This window comes from Dama dama, chromosome 15, assembly GCF_033118175.1.
Source record: "Dama dama isolate Ldn47 chromosome 15, ASM3311817v1, whole genome shotgun sequence".
Classification (NCBI taxonomy): domain Eukaryota; kingdom Metazoa; phylum Chordata; class Mammalia; order Artiodactyla; family Cervidae; genus Dama; species Dama dama.
Window position 1 is genome coordinate 14,399,112 of NC_083695.1, and position 18,481 is coordinate 14,417,592.

Consider the following 18,481-nt stretch of genomic DNA (forward strand, 5'->3'; position numbering starts at 1 on the left):
CAAACAGAAAACCCTGCCTTCTTTGGTTTCTGCTGCATGCTTCTCCTTGGTTTGCCTCCTACATTTTGGGCTGGTTTTGCTCCCTTCTCCTGGTCCTCTTCTTCCCCTGAACCCTTCTTATTAAGTGTTGCTTCTCCTGGCCTCAAGCTTAGTCCACCCTAACATCCATCCTGGGCAGTCCTTTCCCTACATATGGATGACTCCATATTTCAATGTCTGGCTTAGATCTCTCTATGAAATCCAGATGCAAATTTCCTTTTGTCTTAAAAAAAATCTCTATATGACTGTGGGAGGAGATCCAAGCCGAAGTTCTCTTCTCTAAATCCACTCTGCTCCTGGTTCATTGCCTGCCTGGTGGGTGGTAGTGGCATGTGCACAGCCCTTTACACAGTTTCTGAAGCCAGAAGTCTGGGAGGTGTGCAAGTTAGCAAGTTCCTCACACCTTCTCCTCAGGCCCACCAGTCACTGTCTCCCGTTAAAACATGCCTCCAAAATTAAAGCAAACCTCACTGCCTCCCTTCCAGCAGAGCTCTCAGTGCTCTTCTCAGAAGTATTCTGTGGCTCTCCATTGACAGGGACAGTTGGTGCTGAAGGAGAAGATCAAATGTGTTCAGGATGGAGGAGCTAGATTTGCTAATACTTTGTGTGGCACACTCAGCATCAGAGAGACATCCCTCATGGAGGGTCCAGCCTGGGAACTATTTGTCTTGGGAGGAGTGAGTTCACTGTTCAGAGACTGATTGGAGATCAACTGATGAGACCATGACCCTGGAAAGGCTGAACTTGACCACTGACGTGCTTCCCCTAGAAGAGTCAGTGATATTTGACTTCAAAATTTCAGAGCAGCAGCGGTGATCTGTGTGTCTCATTCCTTTTCTTTGGGACTGCTTTAAATATGTAAAACCTCTTTAGCTAGAGCTATTTGAAAGCTTCCGTTTATTATAGTCACTTATGGATTTATCTTAACAGATTGAAATTAAGTTTTTTAAACCATTTTTCCTTTTGACATTTCTGACTTTTTTTTCCTTTGAACTTTCATTTGTTTCACAATCTTTGAAGAAATTACCAGAGAAATCCATAATCTAACATAGGTCCTGAAAAGGAGTTGGTTGTCATTATCACATATGTTCTATGATAATCCTTGGTGGATTTTATTAGATTCTTTAGGTTAGATTTCTTAGCTTGTTCTTGTCATATTTCAGCTTGATCAATTGAAGTTGTATGGTTTCTTCTTCCTTGAAAAAAGCCAAAACTATAAATTTCTATAAATTTTAGTAGACTGCAGTGACTGTAGTCAGAGCTCTCTACACCCAGTCACTTGAATGCTGTGTCTGTGTGATGGTTTACTGTAGTTGATGTTGAGCACATTTTTTTTTTTTTTTTTTTTATTGCTCTTCTCTGTATTCTCAGCGTCCCATAACAAAGATGCATCATACATGAGTCCCGAGTCACCACGCAGAGCAGTCCACTTCTTCAAAATAGTTTTGATGACACATTACAGGCACTTATTGGAGAAGGCAGTGGCAACCCACTCCAGTACTCTTGCCTGGAAAATCCCATGGTCGGAGGAGCCTGGTGGGCTGCAGTCCATGGGGTCGCGAAGAGTCAGACACGACTGAGTGACTTCACTTTCACTTTTCCATTTCATGCATTGGAGAAGGAAATGGCAACCCACTCCAGTGTTCTTGCCTGGAGAATCCCAGGGACGGGGGAGCCTGGTGGGCTGCCGTCTATGGGGTCGCACAGAGTCGGACACGACTGAAGTGACTTAGCAGTAGCACAGGCACTTACTATCAGGACTCAGACAACCAGCAAATCTATACTCAGTCTGTAGGGTTTTATAAAATTTAAAATATTTCCATTTCCCTTCCTTACCTGGTGTTTAGAGCATGCCAGTGGGCATCTTCCTGTGAGAATGTCTGGACCAGCACTGGCTGTGGGCTCAGTCGGCTCTGAGTTCTGGGAAGCAAAGAGCTCCCCAGCTTGTACTGAGCCCTTTGTTAGCTGTGTTGTCTCTGAAAGAGGGGCCCAGTTGGGTCCTTGAGCCTCCTGTGATCTGTCCAGACATTTGACCACAAGTTGGCTTTCTTCTCTCAAGAAAATTCTAGATGTTTATGCTCCTAAGAGCTCCTTAGAGCCTTTCTCTCTCTGTAAAACTTGCAGCATTGTGAATCTGACACTAGACATGTTAATATCCATTCGACTGTACTTGGCCTTATCTCTTTTTCTTACTCCAGCAAAGGTCATCTGTATATGATGATTGACAATATGTGATCTCTCTTTCTTCACTACATCATATTTGCTGGGCAACGACCTCATTTCCTCTTTTTAAAAAATGTTTATTTATGGTGTACTGGGTCTTCATTGCTGCAGGGGCTTTTCTCTAGTGGAGAGCAGGGGCTTCTACTCTTCATTGCCGTGCACAGGCTTCTCACTATGGTGGCTACTTCTGTTGCAGAGTGTGGGCTCTAGGGCACGGGGGCTTCAGTAGTTGCGGTTCCTGGCTCTAGAGCACAGGCTAAGTAGTTGTGGCGTATGGGCTTAGTTGCTCCACAGCATGTGGATCTTCCTGGATCAGGGATCAAACTCATGTCTCCTACATTGGCAGGAGGATTCTTTACCACCGAGCCACCAGGGAAACCCATCATTTCCTCTTACTATTGCAACTGATAGTTAATTTTGGATTTCAGGAGAAATTTATTAGATATGTCTGAGCTATAAAATCAGAAAAAAATTAACATAATGAGATTCTTGTTTAAATTCATTTTGCATCAGGTATGTGGCCTATATAAACAAAAACTTATGTTTTATGCCTTTCAAAATATAGCAATTATATTGTTCATCCTTCAAGCATTAAAAAATACACAAAAGGAAAAAATATCCATTGTGCGTTTCTATGCTGTTAAAATGTAAATTAAAAACAGAGAGTAATGATGTTACAGGACATAACACAACGCTCCCACCTAGCCTTCCCCCAAGTATAACCTGGATGTCACTCAAATATCTAGGCCTTGACTTCTTTACAGGCCAAATTGGAGGAGTGAGTCAAATCATCTTTGAGATATCTCTAGTTCTAAAATGCTGAAAATTAAGAGGTAGATTGTCATTGAGTAATTTAATCCTAATAATGACAAAAAGTACAGTAAAACCAGAAAAATTCCAGGCATGATTCAGGCTAGTGGGGAAAAGGTCTCCTGTTGTCTCCAAGGGTAAGTTTCTGTATTGAAAGTTTCTCTTCCTGTCTGGACACTATACTGTGTCCAGTAGATGAAGAAGGAGCCGGAGGCTTCCCTGCTGTGTGCTGTCACTGTTCCTCTCTGTCTCTTCTTCAGGAGCGTCCTGCCCGTGTTGTCCTGTTAAAGTGTTGGCAGTGAAGGACAGGGAGCATGTTTTCCTCCTGACAATATCCTTGCTGGACCTAGGACATTCTTTGATAAGTGATAGGCTCCTAAATCCCACTCCAGTATTCTTGCCTGGAGAATTACATGGACAGAGGAGCCTGGCAGGCTCCAGTCTATAGGGTCACAAAGAGTTGGACATGACTGAAGTGACTTAGCACACACGCACGCACACAGACTCCTAAGTGCTTTGTTGTATCTTGTCTTTGCTGCATCCCCCCACCCACCCCATTTTCCACTCAGAATGTTTAATTAAGAGAGCATGTCCTATAAAGAGTGCATTTAGAGTGTTCCTTCTGGAGCCTTGCTCATTGTGACAAGCTTGCGAGCCCCCACAGGGCACAGCACTCGTGGTCTCTGTCTTTTATATCTTAGTACAGAATGTTGGTCAGAAGCCTTTCCCAGAGTTGCTGGCCCACACAGAAGTGGAAGATGCCTGGAATAAGAATTAGGAGAATGGAGTGTGTGTCCAGTTTTGGCTCTGTTGCTTTCTGGTCTTGGGACACAGGCACATTCTGGAACCTGAATTCCTCAGTTGGTGTCTTTGAAATCATGGTGATATATCCTTGCTGTGCTTTACAAAGCTGACAGTAGGTGTGGACATGCCTTTTACATCGTGTAGTTCTATCCAGACAAATGTTTTCTGTCTTATGGTGTCACTGCTCACCTACCCAACAGAACTCCAGTGCAGAGACCCATGATCTTACCTCATTGCCCCAGAAGATTTGTTGTGATGGTAAATAGTCCTTTATGACTGTCCCCTGGCTGTTGTTTCCTGTTTATCTAGCCCTGTGATATTTGCTTAGCAAAGCAAGAAGACTATTAATATTTATAGATACAGTTAGCCCTTTGTATCCATGTATTCTCTGCATCCACCAATTCAGCAATTGCACATGGAAAATATATATATTTTTAAATTCCAGAAGGTTCCGTGAAGCAAAACTTGAATTTGCTGGGCACCAGCAACTGTTTACATAGCATTTATGTTGTATTTACAGCTGTTTACATAGTATTTACATCATGTTAGGTATTATAAGCAATCTAGAGGTGAATTAAAGGGAGGATATGTGTGGGTTATAATCAAATACTAGGCCATGTAATATAAGAGAGCTGAGCATCTGTAGATTTTGGTACCAAGGGGGTCCTGGAACCATTACCCCCCAACACCACCCCCCTCTGCCACAGATACTGTAGTGGGCGACTACAAAGAGGCACCACTTGCTGAAGTTACTAAGTGTGTAAGTGTAAATGAGGAGAGGGGAGAGGGGGTTAGTGCAGAAATGATTGGAGAACACTAATGACTAGTAAGTTCCCTGACTGTCATCGGGTGAATGCTATTTCATTCAGCAAGTAGGTTTTTGGTAAACTAATTTCAATCTGCTTTATCTATAGTAAGAGCTCAGTAAACAGTGTTGATTAAACAACAAATGAAAATACAATATAAAATGAAGCTTTAAATAGCTGAGCACTTAGAAAAGTTATGCTTATTCATATTCAAAGGCCAATTATTTACATTTATTGCTGTGGTCAACATGTCCAGTCTAGAAACAGACGCTCTGATCAAGGAGCAGAGTGAGGGGACCAGGAGTTAGGGGGCACCCCAACCGTGTGTCACGTGGGGTAGGTTGGGTAGGGAAGGGGATGTGGAGGGAACCTGGGTCCTCTGTTTCCTGGTCACAGTAGCTGGTCTGTACAGTGAAGAAGCAGCTTTGGGTCAGCCTGTTCTACCCAGTTTAGGTGCAAGGCCTGCAGTGTCTGATGGGGCCGGTGTGTCCTGATTAAATCCCCAGCTATCAATGCAAGAAGCAAAACAGAAAATCGTGTCTCTGTCCATCCCCCCTGCTCTGGTCAAAGTTTATCCCTTGTTGGGAATGGGAGTTCAGTGCAGTCCAGCTAGTATGCAGGTCCTGGAAACTTGTCATGTTCCCACCATAGCAATTTGACTATTTAATAAGGAAAGTTATGTCTGCTATTTTTGCAGAATCAGGAACATACTATGTTCAGCTGTGTAATTTTGATTTACTTCATCTAATACTTGTGACATATTTTTCCATGTCATTAAACCTTTTTTTTTAGTAGCATGATTGAAGATATTTATTGTGAAAATGTGATCATACATAAAGCAGAAGTGTGATGAAGTCCCACAGGCCATCACCCAGCTCTCATGGTTATCAGCATTTTTAATGCTGAAATAGCTTCATCACCACCCTCGCCATCCTTGCTTTATGGACCGACTTGAGATAAATTCCTGACATCATGCCATTTGACTCTCAGGTACTTAAGTATGAATCTCAAAAATGTAATTTTTAATATGCTGCAATGGCATTATTATATTGAATGTAAGTAGAAATCGTTTAGGGTTAGGGTAACCCTAACCCCTAAAGACAACACTAGTCTGTTAAGTAGGCATTCACAGAGCTCTCTGCCACCCTAGATGAGAACAGGTCCAGGCTGACGTGGTATGACCCTTGCTGAGTTCTCAGGTCTCTTTTCCCAGAGGGACAGCATGGGTGCTTGGTGGGTATGCTGTGGATTGGACAGCTCTCCTCTGGGATCCCTCATTTCGACTCAAGGAAGCCTGAGACCTATAAGAAGGCACTAGCGGGAAAAAAAAAAAAAAAAAAAAGAAGGCACTAGCGCTGCCTGGGATAACTGGAGGGGGCGATTTGGCCACATGCATCAGTAATCTGTCAAAATTCACCCCTTGACCCCAAAGTTTCAACTCTGGAAAATCTATCATAGATGAATATCCAAAATGAAGCATCACAAAGCATCCCTCCCCATCGACTAAACTTAGCATGTTTGCCAACCTCTGTTGTGTTGACTCTGAATGACATGTGGGTTTGGGGATGACAGCTTGATCTTTAATTGCAGATTTTTCAGTTGACCTTCTTCTAATGGGTTTCCCATCTATTCACTAAGTAAACACTTAGGGATTGTAATTTTCAAATTTTGTCATCTCTTTGCATTTTTTGGCTGGAATTTTCCTCTACTGAAGACTTTTCTTTAATTACTCGTTATTTAGTCTCTGAGTCATGTCCAGCTCTTTGTGACCCCATGGGCTACAGCACACCAGTCTTCCCTGTTCTTCACCATCTCCCAGAATTTGCTCAGATTTATGTCTATTGAGTTGGTGATACTGAAAGGTTGTTGCTGAACGATAAGTTGCCGGGATTCTTGGCCTCCAGAGGAGACGAATTCAATCTGGGGCCAGAGACGAGACTGGATTGCTCAAAGTTTTTGTGTAATAAAGTTTTTATTAAAGTATAAAGGAGATAGAGAAAGCTTCTGACATAGGCATCAGAAGGGGGCAGAAAGAATACCCCCCTCCTAGTCTTTAGCTGTAAGTTATATAGTCACTGACAGTCTGTTAATGAAAAGAAAGAAATGTCTTAGAATGGCACCAGATAATTCATCCCTGGCCATAAAACAATTGACCTGAACCTTGTAGAAGGGCAGATTACCAACAAATAGTTTCGTTTACATAGATTAGGGGAACAATACCTGAGTAAGTAGGTTGGGCCATTTGGCAGAATTTACAGAGTCTGGGGTAAATTAACATAGCTTTACGATAAACATTTCCATTAAAAAATGTATTGGTTAACTCAAGGTTTGAGAATAGTTAGCTTCAGGTGAAACCAGGTGTCATGGCAACACAGCATTTTAAGAGAAACCTCCTTTTAAATTTGTATAGAGAAGAAAAAACGTATCACTGGTTTGTTTCCTCCTGCCGCTTAAGAGAGATAAAACTGTCTGGCACTTGCACCTTATTTCCTCTGTTTGGAGACCCCTGGCCTTCCTGCCTGTTACCCTCTCAGTACTATGTAAGCATCTCATCCTGTTGCCCTCTTCTCCTTTTGCCTGCAGTCTTTCCCAGCATCAGGTGTCCCCCCCCAGTGAGTCAGCTCTTCATACCAGGTGGCCAAAGTATTTGAGCTTCAGCTTCAGCATCAGTCCTTCCAATAAATATTCAGGGTCGATTTCCTTTAGGATTGATTGGTTTGATCGCCTTGCTGCCCAAAGGACTCTCAAGAGTCTTCTCTAGCACCATACTTAGAAGCCATCAATTCTTTGGTGTTCAGCCTTCTTTAATCACTGCTGCTGATCATTAGGTATGTTTTATTGCCCCCAAATACAGTTCATACTGGAAAGGTATGATTTCTTTATTTCTCATTAATTTTCTGTTATTTGTGGCAATTTGATGCACTTGCATTCTCCAGTGACATCTACTGAGTTTTACTTTTCTTTTTCCTTTTCATATATTGAATGTGTTTGACTGATTATTCTATAATAACATGATTTCTGATGACTGTATAGTAAGCTGTCATCTATGTAAAGCTATCCTGCTATCCTTTTTTTTTGTTTTTTTTGTTTTTTTTACTAGTAACAAGCCATTTTTTACTGTACCAGGAACTGTGCTGAGACGTTTACATGTGTTACCTCATCTAATCTTCACAATAATCTTGTGATGCTTCATTTTTGTTATTTATCTGTTATAGATTTTCCAGAGTTGAAACTTGGCAGTCAAGGGGTGAATTTTGAAAGATTACAGATGCATGTGGCCAAATCTCCCCCTCCAGCTATCCCGACCAGTGCTGATGCCCTCTTATGGGTCTCAGGCTTCCTTGAGTCCAAATGAGGGATCCTGGAGGACAGAGAGCTCACTGCCGGTTTGGTGGTTCTTGAAAATCCCGCATTCTTCCCCAGGCTGCCTGTTTTATTATACGATCCTTAGGTTCTTCATGTAGATGCCTCAAACATTCCAAGGAGGAGTCCTTTCTCTGTCCTCCTGATGCCGTCAAGAAGGCCTTCCCCGTTTTAAGGGGGAAGAGTGTGTGCAGACAGGTTAGACTATAGGATCCTAAAGAAAAATGGGAAGAGTGGAGTGGAGGCCATGGGATGAGCCCTGAAGCAGAGTGGAGTGGAGGCCATGGGATGAGCCCTGAAGCGTGTGTACTTAACACATTGAGCAGAGAAGCCAGTGAGGGCTTCAGGAGACTGGCCAGCAAGGTGGAGGCAATGGCGCATCGGAGGATGAGAGGAAGGTGTTCTAAGGAGTCAGAGTGAGTCAACAGTGAGAATGTCTGAGGGCGTGGACATGGAGTGAGAATGTCTTTGGTGTCATGCTGGTTACCGGTGTCTGTTGCACTCAGGATGGCCGTCAGATTAGACTTGTCAGCGCAGAGTGGACCGAACCAGGAAGGGGGGCCAGAGGTGGCAGGTGTCGGTAATTCTAGCTGGCAGGCTTTTCTTTTTCTTTCTTTTCTTTTTTCTCTAGTATTTATCTATTAATTTAGCTGCACTGAGTCTTGTTGCAGCATGTCTGACCAAGGATCAAACCCTTCATCCCTGCATTGAGAGTGTAGAGTCTTACCCACTGGACCACCAGGCAAGTTTCTGGCAGGTTTTTTTCTAATTGAAGTATAGTTGATTTACAATATTGTGTTAGTTTCAGGTATACCATACAGTAAATCTTTTGCAGATTGTAGACTATTACAAGATATTGGATATAATTCCCTGCGCTATACAGTAAATCCTTATTGCTTATCTATTTTATGTATGATAGTTTGTGTTCATTAATCTCATGCCCCAAATTTGTCCTTCCCCACTCTTTGATAGCTATGAGTTTGTTTTCTATGTCTGTGAGTCTGTTTCTGTTTTTTATACATGCACTTGTATTCTTTTTTAGATTCCACATATAAGTGATATCATATAGTATTTGTCCTTTCTTTCTGACTTATTTCACAAAACATTATACACTCTAGGTCCATCCATGTTGCTGCAAATGGCATTATGTCATTCTTTTTATGGCTGAGTAACATTCCACTGTATATATGTGCCACATCTTCTTTACCTATGAAGAGACCTTTAGGTTGCTTCTATGTCTTGGCTATTGTAAATAGTGCTGCTGTGAACATAGGAGTGCACGTATAATTTTGAATCATCTTTCTGAGATATATGCCTAGCTGTGGAATTGCTGAGTCATATGGTAGTTCTGTCTTTAGGTTTTGAGAAACCTCCATACTGTTTCTCATTGTGGCTGCACCAATTTACATTCCCACTAACAGTGTATGAAGGTTCCCTTTTCTCCACATCTTCTTCAACACTTTGTTGTTTGTAGACTTTCTCATGATATAGCTAGTATTTTTGATGTGAAAGGAAACCAAGAAATAGGACAGTAGCTGGTAGTAGGGAATGATGTGGGGTCAGGGAGACTTTTTAAAAAACTAACGTATTTGAGATTCTGGAAATGTCTGGTCAAGAAGGGCATGTTCATGACTCAGAGAGAAGGAACAGTTAAAGAGTGAAGTTTCATGCATGCAGCAAGGAATTCGATTCAGGACACAAAGGGAAGAACTTGCTTTTGTCTGGAGCAGGGTGTCCACCATGAAGAGGAGGCAGAAGGAGGTGCAGGGGTGTGTATTCCAAGTATACACAGTCCCAGATTCTTCCATGTTCTCAGTAAATAAAACTTTGTAAAAATTTTGAGAAGTTCATCATCTCACTGGAAAGAGTGGTTTGCGGGAGGCACCTGGAAGCTGAGTTGAGAATGCAGAGCAGGGTTGAGCCTTACTGAGGTTTATGGTTAGGGTGGTAAAGTGAGAACAGGTAGCACATGTGTCTTACATGGTGTTGAGATGCTGAGGTCTAGGCAGGGGACAGGGGGACAGCCAGGCTGATGTGACAGGGAGAGCAGGACTGGGGTGCTGGTATGTGAAGGCTTGGCTGTGGTGCTGGAGTCTAGACTGACCTGGTTAGCAGGGGAGTGACCTCACATGTGACCGTGACTGATTCAGGGCCCACATAGGGGAGAGAGGTTTACAGGAGATTGCAGAACCAGAGCCAGAGGTCATGGTTGGGGATTAGATATCCATATATTGATTCATTGGTGATCAAACATGAATTGGTGATTCCATGTCAGGTCTTCCTTGAAGTTTTGGGGAAACGTGTTGAATAGCCACAATCATCTCTTGAAATGGAGCTGACATTTCCACAAGGAGGAACAGTCTGAGACTCATGTGAGTTTAGGGCCCAACTGCTCTCTGAAGGGTGGAGGGGGTCTTGGGAAAGGGTGGTAGGTGCTGTTTTATTATTTTTTAAAATCTTATTATAGTTGATTTATAACATTGTGCTAATTTCTGATGTATGTGCATGCGTGCTAAGTTGCTTCAGTTATGTCCAACTCTTTGCGACCCTATGAACTATAGCCCAACAGGCTCCTCTATCCAAGGGATTCTCCAGGCAAGAATATTGGAGTGGGTTGCCATGCCCTCCTCCAGGGGATTTTCCTGACCCAGGAATCCAACCTGTGTCTCTTGCATCTCCTGCATTGGCAGGTGGGTTCTTTACCACTAGTACCACCTGGGAAGCCCAGTTTCTGATGTACATCCAAGTAATTCAGTTATATATATATATACACACACACACACACATTCTTTTTTTCAATATTCTATTCTATTGTGATTTATCACAGAATGTTGAACATAGTTCCTTGTGCTCTATAGTAGGACTTTGTTGTTTAATCCATTCGCTATATAATAGCTTGCAACTGCTTCTCCTAACATCCCAATCCTTCCCTCATCCACCTTGGGTGTGCTATTTTTGGAAGGGTGGTCAGGAAGGTCTCTGGGTGGAGGTGACAATTGAGCAGAAACATGGATAAAGTGAGAGAGGGTGGGTCTTACAGACATCCTAGGCAGAGCGCTCTGGTGCAGAAGCCCCAGGGAGGGCTCTTAGGTGCTGGAGGGGGAAGTGGTAGGTGAGCTGGGGGGTGGGGTGGGGGAGACAGGAGGACACAGGAGGTGGGATCTTTTTCGGTCATGGCTTCAACCCAAGGGTGACAGGGAGCCCCGAGGGCTAAGTGAGCTCAGACCCAGGCCTGGTGCAAGCAGTCAAGCTCCCAGTGGTGGACAAGACAGTTTCTGTGAGGGTGCAGGAGGCATGCGAGGCGGGGCTCAAGGTCACGGGTGAGTTATCTTCCTAAATGCAGGTGACAATGATAGTAGGAGTTGAGGTGGAGACCAGGGTGGCAAGGGATGAGGTCAAGGACTTAGTGGGGGAGAGAAGGACCAGAAGGAGTGGATGCAGAAGGAAGAGCGAGGAGAGTTTCAAGGGAGCAGAGGGTTTTGAAGGAGTCAGGTCATTTCAGAATTGCTTGTGGGATTAAGAACCCCATCTCCCCCACTCCCTGTCCCTGAGATGTGTGGATTTGACATAAATGTCTTCATCTGAGAGGCTTGTGAGAGGAAGCCTCTGGGGCACCTGGGCTGTTGTGAACACAGGACTCCAACCCCAGGGCGAGTTTGCCACAGAGAGAGCTGGAGAGCTGGAGGTGGGGTCCCAGGGGGGCTATGGCATGATGGTCTTGAGCACAGGCTGCCGCCCAGGGCTGGGAGCCGCAGCTGAGATGCTCAGGTTGAAGGGTATTTGCTCCTCAAAGCACGAAGCTCTGACGTTGTGCTTCCTTCTTTCCCATACTGCTCCCCAACCACTTAAAAAAAAAAATATTGTTTTGTCTGTGCTGGGTCTTCATGGCTGCATAGAGGCTTTCTCTAGTTGCGTGAACAGGGGCCTGCTCTTTGTTGAGTCTTCTCACTGGTGGTGTCTCTTATTGTGGAGACAGGCTTTAGGATGCGCCAGCGTATGTAGTTTCAGCTGGTGGACTCGGTAGTTGCACTGCATGGCTTAGTTGCTTTGCAGCATGTGGAATCTTCCTGGACCAGGGATTGAACCCGTGTCTCCTGCATTGCCAGATGGATTCTTAACCATTGGACCACTAGGGAAGCCCTCTCCCCACTTCTGATAATTTTTTGATTCGATGCACACACACACATTTTTTCCACTCTTGGATGTACACACACAAACACAAGACCCGGTCTCCCATGTTTTCTTTCATACACAAGATTGAGTTATAAGAAAGAGTTAATTAGTCTTCTGACCATTTGCAGACCTACTGTAAGATGTATTTATAAAATGGGTTTATTGTAATAATAATCAATCACTTGAGAACTGAGGGATATGGTTTCCTAAGTGTGGATCCTGTGAGGTGCAGACAAATTTAAGTTCTATAGGGAAAAAGCTTTTTATTTCTCCTCAGAAAATGTCCTGGGAGACCAGCAGATGTTCTCTACTGACCTACAGGAATGGAGAAAACAGAGCCTCTTCTGCCCTGCTCTGTTATTCTCTGTATCAGAAGTAGATCTTGACGCTTTAGTTTTTGTTTTACAAACAGAAACAGGAAGAGGCACAAAAATTGCGTGGCTACTGTTCTGCAGAGCTGAGTGTGTATACATTTGAAATTTGGATGTGACTGATATGTAGAGTTGGGCCTGGCTTTCACAGACCCAAGCTGAAAATGCTTTTTACATTTTAAAAGCTTTTCAAAATAAAACCCAACCAAGGAAGAACATAAGCAGAGGCTTTCCGTAGCCCTTAAAGCCTAAAATATTTACTATTTGGTTATTTACAGAGAGTTTGCTAACCCTGGTCTAGACTGATAATTCATTTCCAGTTCCGACCATGATGTGAACGAGTCTTTGTCAAAGAATCGTTGCATTGTATTCATTCAGAAATCCTAAAACTATTCACTGCAAGTGGGCAGGTTTGCAGGATGTCTGCCTGCTGTCAGAGAGTTTATGTTTTAGTAAGGGAGGCAGACATTAAACAAATAATTGCACAAATAATTAACTAAAATAATTAATGACAGAGGAGCTTTGAAGGTTGCCAAAAGAGGGCAGACGGGGGGTCTCTGGGAGCGTTTCTGGATAAGTGGTTTTAACCTAAATTTGAAGGTTGAACCTGCTCATAGAGGAAGGGCAGGAGCAGGGCAGGAAGTGAGCAAAAGCTGGTGGCCGGGAAGGAGACTTCCTGTTCCTTCCCACCATAATCAGTTAGTGCGAAGCCAGTGGGATCATTTCCGAAGGATAGGTAAGTTAGAGAGTGAGTTGTGTTGGGACAGATGAGGGACTGGGCCTGTGGGTCTTGGCTCCGGGTGACCAGTGACATGCCAACTCCTGGATGCCCCTCCCCAGAGTCCTGCTGTCCCCATTGCCAAGACCCAGAGCCCTGGGCCCACTGGGCCCAGACACCGCTGCTGTCTCCTCTCTGTTTGCTTCTCTTCTCTAGTCCCTTTTAGGAAACTAATAAAAGCCTGAAATGTGGACCTATCCTAGAGTGATGTTTCTGAGGCGCACGTGAGGAAATGTTGCGTTTCTGTCACTTCAGGGTGACGTTTTCTGCTGGCCAGCCCTCCCCGCTTCCAGGGGCTGGTGCCTGTCTTCCTCTCACCCCCTGCCCTGGCCCCCACCCACCATCGCCATACAAGACTGTGAATATCAGCCCCTGACATTTCTTAGCCAAAATGGGGGCTCCTGGCTGCCTCCTCAGAGAGCGTTTGGCGACGGCAGGAGGATTTCCAAGGAAACCCAAAAGCCTGCGGCTTCTTCACATGGCAGAAGATGGAGGGCCCATCGCGTGGCCCCTTTGTCTTTGGGGGAAAGAGGTATTGGGGGATGGGAGAGAGACCCGGAGGCGACCTTCCCCGTGTGGTACCTGGCCCGCCCACGGAGTCCTCTCTGCGCATGGCGCGTGGCGTAGCCTGGGCAATGGCGCCGCCCCAGCTGTGACTGCCACCTCTCCTCAGGGAGTCTGAGCTGGGGACCTGCCAGTGCTCCTGCCTAACGACCGTGTCTCACCTGCAGGGAGAACTCTGCTGGAGAAGCTGTTCAGCCAGCAGGAGAACGGGCCTCCAGAAGAAGCAGAGAAGTTCTGCTCGCGGATCATCGCCATGGGGCTCCTCCTCCCTTTCAGCGACTGCTTCCGGGAACCGTGCGGGCAGAACGCCCAGTCCAGCTCAGTTCCGTTTGATGTAAGTAGGAGAGTTCACAGGACTCGCTGGCTGAGAGGCAGCTGCAGTGGCAACAGCGGCTCTGATGTTTGTCTGCCCTTCACCCCTCTTCATGCGATGCAGGCCTCCCTGCCCCTGCCCCACGACAGCTTAACACGTCTGTTTCCTTTTTGACGAGGTTCTTAAGTATATTTGTCAAACTTCCTTTTCTTAACACATGGCCACTCTCAGCAGTTTTCTGGCCTGCTTTAACCAGTGATGGGTTTTGAGTGGCTCTGAGTCAGTGTTTCTGACTTTACTGGTCATGGATGTACCTGCAGAAGCAACTCCGAGGGTGGAAGCTTTGTTCCCAGAGGCGGCAGGTTTCTGAGGGCCTTGCAGCGCTATTCCCATGTGTTCATAGCTCATCTGTGTACAGACTGTTGACACGAAGCAGTCCGGTCTGCTTTCTCCCCGGCTCCCACTCACCAAGAGGCTTAATTCTGCAGAACAATCATTCCAGGCTTTTTCATAATTCATAAGAAATGACAGCATAGCTGGGTTATTGCTTTCAAGCCAGAGTATTGCTCATCTTCCTCAGGTATGTGGTACATGTGTGACCTTGGGGGCTGTGATGAGTGGGCATCTAAACCCAAATGAGTGAGAATTCCCACACAGGATTCTCTCATGAGGAAAGAGGAGAATCTTGGCTCCCTGTGTGGAGCACGGAGTTTGTGCCATAGAGAAGTGGGTCTCATCCATGTGGGCTGCTTATGCCTTTGCCCTGCTTCTGATTGCACCCCTGTCTCCTCTGTGTGTGTGTACCATTAAACAAGGGTGCTGTAGTGAGAAGTGCAGAGAGATACTGGAAATGAGCCCTGGTTGAGATCAAGAAGAGAGAGTAAATCCCAAAATGCCCATATGCATCTGTTTTTTTTTTTTTTCCTTGCTATCCTTTACCCATCACAACTGTGGTCTCCCTTCAGTTTTAGGAAAATGAACTATAGAAAATATTGTGAGATCTTCTTAATACTTTCCATGTGAAAGAAGATTCCCTGGGATGTACTGTGATTTGTGAGGCTTTCTTCTTAAGATTGACTGATCTATCCATCCATCCATCATCTATCTCTGTATCTATCATGTCTATATCAATCTGTATCTATCACTTATTATCTCCATCCATCCATTCATCCATCCACCCGTCTGTCTATCTGTATGTCCATTCATGACATGGCAGTTAACTACTGCTCAGTAGATCTTTTTCTTTTGTGAGAAGAATTGGATAACTAAAAACTTTTCCTCCCTTTCCCTTTTTGAGGGCTGTGTGTGTTATTGCAGGGATAGAACCTGGAGACTGTGGTGGGCTAAAAGCTTTAGTGAGCTGTGTTCTAGGAGATATATCAATTTGCAACTACAGATTAAAATAAATATGGACAAAGGCCAATACAAATTACTCCTAACACTTGCTTTTGATTAAAACTATTCCCAAGTTGACTGCATTTTCTTCCCTTAAAGCTCAGAAATAAAGTCTGTTGTTTAGTTGCTCAGTCATGTCTGACTCTTTGCAACTCCATGGACAGTAGCCCACCAGGCTCCTCTGTCCATGGGATTCTCTAGGCAAGAACACTGGAGCAGGTTGCTGTTTCCTTCTCCAGGGGAAATAAAGTCTATCTATCAATTAATGTGGAATTGAAATAAACTGAAAAGAGTAATCCTATTTCCCCCTTTAAAAAAAAATCACTGAACTAGCAGTTTCTTGCTCCTCACCTGCCTCTATTCTTCTGTTAGAGAGCCTAACATGACCAGCCTCCCAGCCTGGTCATTGGAGGGCGGCTGGGTATGGCATAGAGAGTGAAAAGCCAAATAAATGCAGCCCCTTACTATGGTATGAAGTAATTTCCTCAGAGTGGGGAATTTCTTTCCCCAACTTTGTGCGGTTGCATTTACTGACTTTATTTGTTGGCTCTGTGCTACCTCTCCGTCCCCAACCTCCACGCCCCCTACCCCAAGTCAAACCTAACTCGAAACAAGAAATGTTATTTCATATATTTAAATGGCATATCAACAACAGAAGTATGCACTCACTGTATGCATGGTCGCAGTTTTTCTTCAAAGCCTGGAAGAGGAATCAATATAAACAGGTCTTAGTAGGGGAAAGGGGAAGAATGCACTTTCTGTGGGGAGAGGAGTTTCTGATAATTAGCCTCTCTGCTGGCTTCCAGCTGGGAAGATTCTCTGCTGCTGGGAGATTTTCTAACCAGCAGTTCTCTTGAGGACAGTTGCCCTTTGAGACGGACCAGCCTGTGCTTATAAGCTCGTGAGGGCCCTCTTCCCACTCCGACCTTTGCTTCCTTCCCTGAGAGCACTCCCGCCCCCCATCTCCATCCATACAGATCCCAGCACAGGGCTTTCATCCGGATCTGGAGAGCGTCCTCATGCAGTTTATGGATTGACCTACTTCAGTCAACCCTCTTGGTTTAGTCCCATGTTATATTATACATTTTTAGGGCCTAATATTTTGCTTTAGAAATACTACAGAAAATATGAAAGGATTTCACATTCTCCCTTACATTTTCACTGGGTTAAAACTTCAAGAATACTGAAAGGCAAAGGTCTTTGAGTGATAATGTTCATTTATTCACAAATGTTTACTGAATGCATTCTACATGCCAGGCAGTGTTCTAGGCTCCACAGAGAGATTAGTGAGCCAGGTCCTGTTTTCCTGATTACACTCTTCACAGTGGAGTGAGACAATTAAGACACAAACAAAAACACAGATGAAAGTGTAGATAATGAATTCATGTCAGATTCTGATAAGTGCAGTGAAGGAAGTCAACCAGAGGAATATGGTCAGTGATGGGGTGGGGTGGGGAGAGTGTAGATGGGGGCCCCACATGTAATATCTGGAGTGCTGAGGAGAGGTTGGAGGGAAGGTCCCCCCAGGAGCCCAGTAGCAAGCGCAAAGGCCCTGAGAGGAATGTGGGCGTGGCATGAGGGCCTGCATAGCCACTGTTTCTGGACACAAGGTCAGAAGGGACTATTGAGCCAGGACTTTTGAGGTCTTGAGAGTAATGGAAGGAAATTGTGTGGTTTTTTAAAAAATTAATTAATTTAACTTAATTGGAGGCTAATTACTTTACAGTATTGTGGTGGTTTTTGCCATACATTGACATGAATCAGCCATGGGTGTACATGTGTCCCCCATCCTGAACCCCCCTCTCACCTCCCTCCCCACCCCATCCCTCAGGTTGTCCTAATGCACCAGCTTTGAGTGCCATGTTTCATGCATTGAACTTGGATTGGTCATCTATTTCACATATGGTAATATATATGTTTCAGTGCTATTCTCTCAAATCATCCCACCATCTCCTTCTCCCACATAGTCCAAAAGTCTGTTCTTTACATCTGTGTCTCTTTTGCTATCTCGCATATAGGGTCATCATTACCATCTTTCTAAATTCTGTATATATGCTTTAATATACTGTATTGGTGTTTTTCTTTCTGACTTACTTGACTCTGTATAATAGGCTCCAGTTTGATCCACCTCATTAGAACTGACTCAGATGTGTTCTTTTTAACAGCTGAGTAATATTCCATCAGGTATAGGTAGCACAGCTTTCTTATCCATTCATCTGCCGATGGACATCTAGATTGCTTCCATGTCCTAGCTATTGTAGACAGTGCTGCAATGAACATTGGGGTACACATGTCTCTTTCAATTCTGGTTTCCTCGGTGTTTATGCCCAGCAGTGGGATTGCTGGGTCATATGGCAGATCTATTTCCAGTTTTTTAAGGAATCTCCACACTGTTCTCCATAGCGGCTGTACTAGTTTGCGTTCCCACCAAGTGTAAGAGGGTTCCCTTTTCTCCACACCCTCTCCAGCGTTTATTGTTTGTAGACTTTTTGATAGCAGTCATTCTGACTGGTGTGAGAGGGTACCTCATTGAGGTTTTGATTTGCATTTCTCTGATAATGAGTGATGTTGAGCATCTTTTCATGTGTTTGTTAGCCATCTGTTTGTCTTATTTGGAGAAATGTCTGTTTAGTTCTTTGGCCCATTTTTTGATTGGATCGTTTATTTTTCTGGTATTGAGCTCCATGAGCTGTTTGTATATTTTAGAGATTAATTCTTTGTCAGTTGCTTTGTTTGCTATTTTTTCTCCTGCTCTATGAGGCCACCATCACCCTAATACCAAAACCAGACAAAGATGCCACAAAAAGAATCTGGTCAATATCACTGATGAACATACATGCAA

At 44.2% G+C, this 18,481-nt stretch overlaps 1 protein-coding gene across 1 annotated transcript in view; it reads left to right on the top strand.

Moving 5' to 3' along the window:
- Positions 1-18,481, top strand: part of FMN2 (formin 2) — a 346,102-nt gene that overhangs the window by 19,101 nt on the left and 308,520 nt on the right. The window contains exon 2 of the mRNA XM_061161517.1: positions 14,099-14,265. Within this exon, the coding sequence (XP_061017500.1) occupies positions 14,099-14,265 (167 nt within the window). The remainder of the gene's footprint in view (positions 1-14,098; positions 14,266-18,481) is intronic.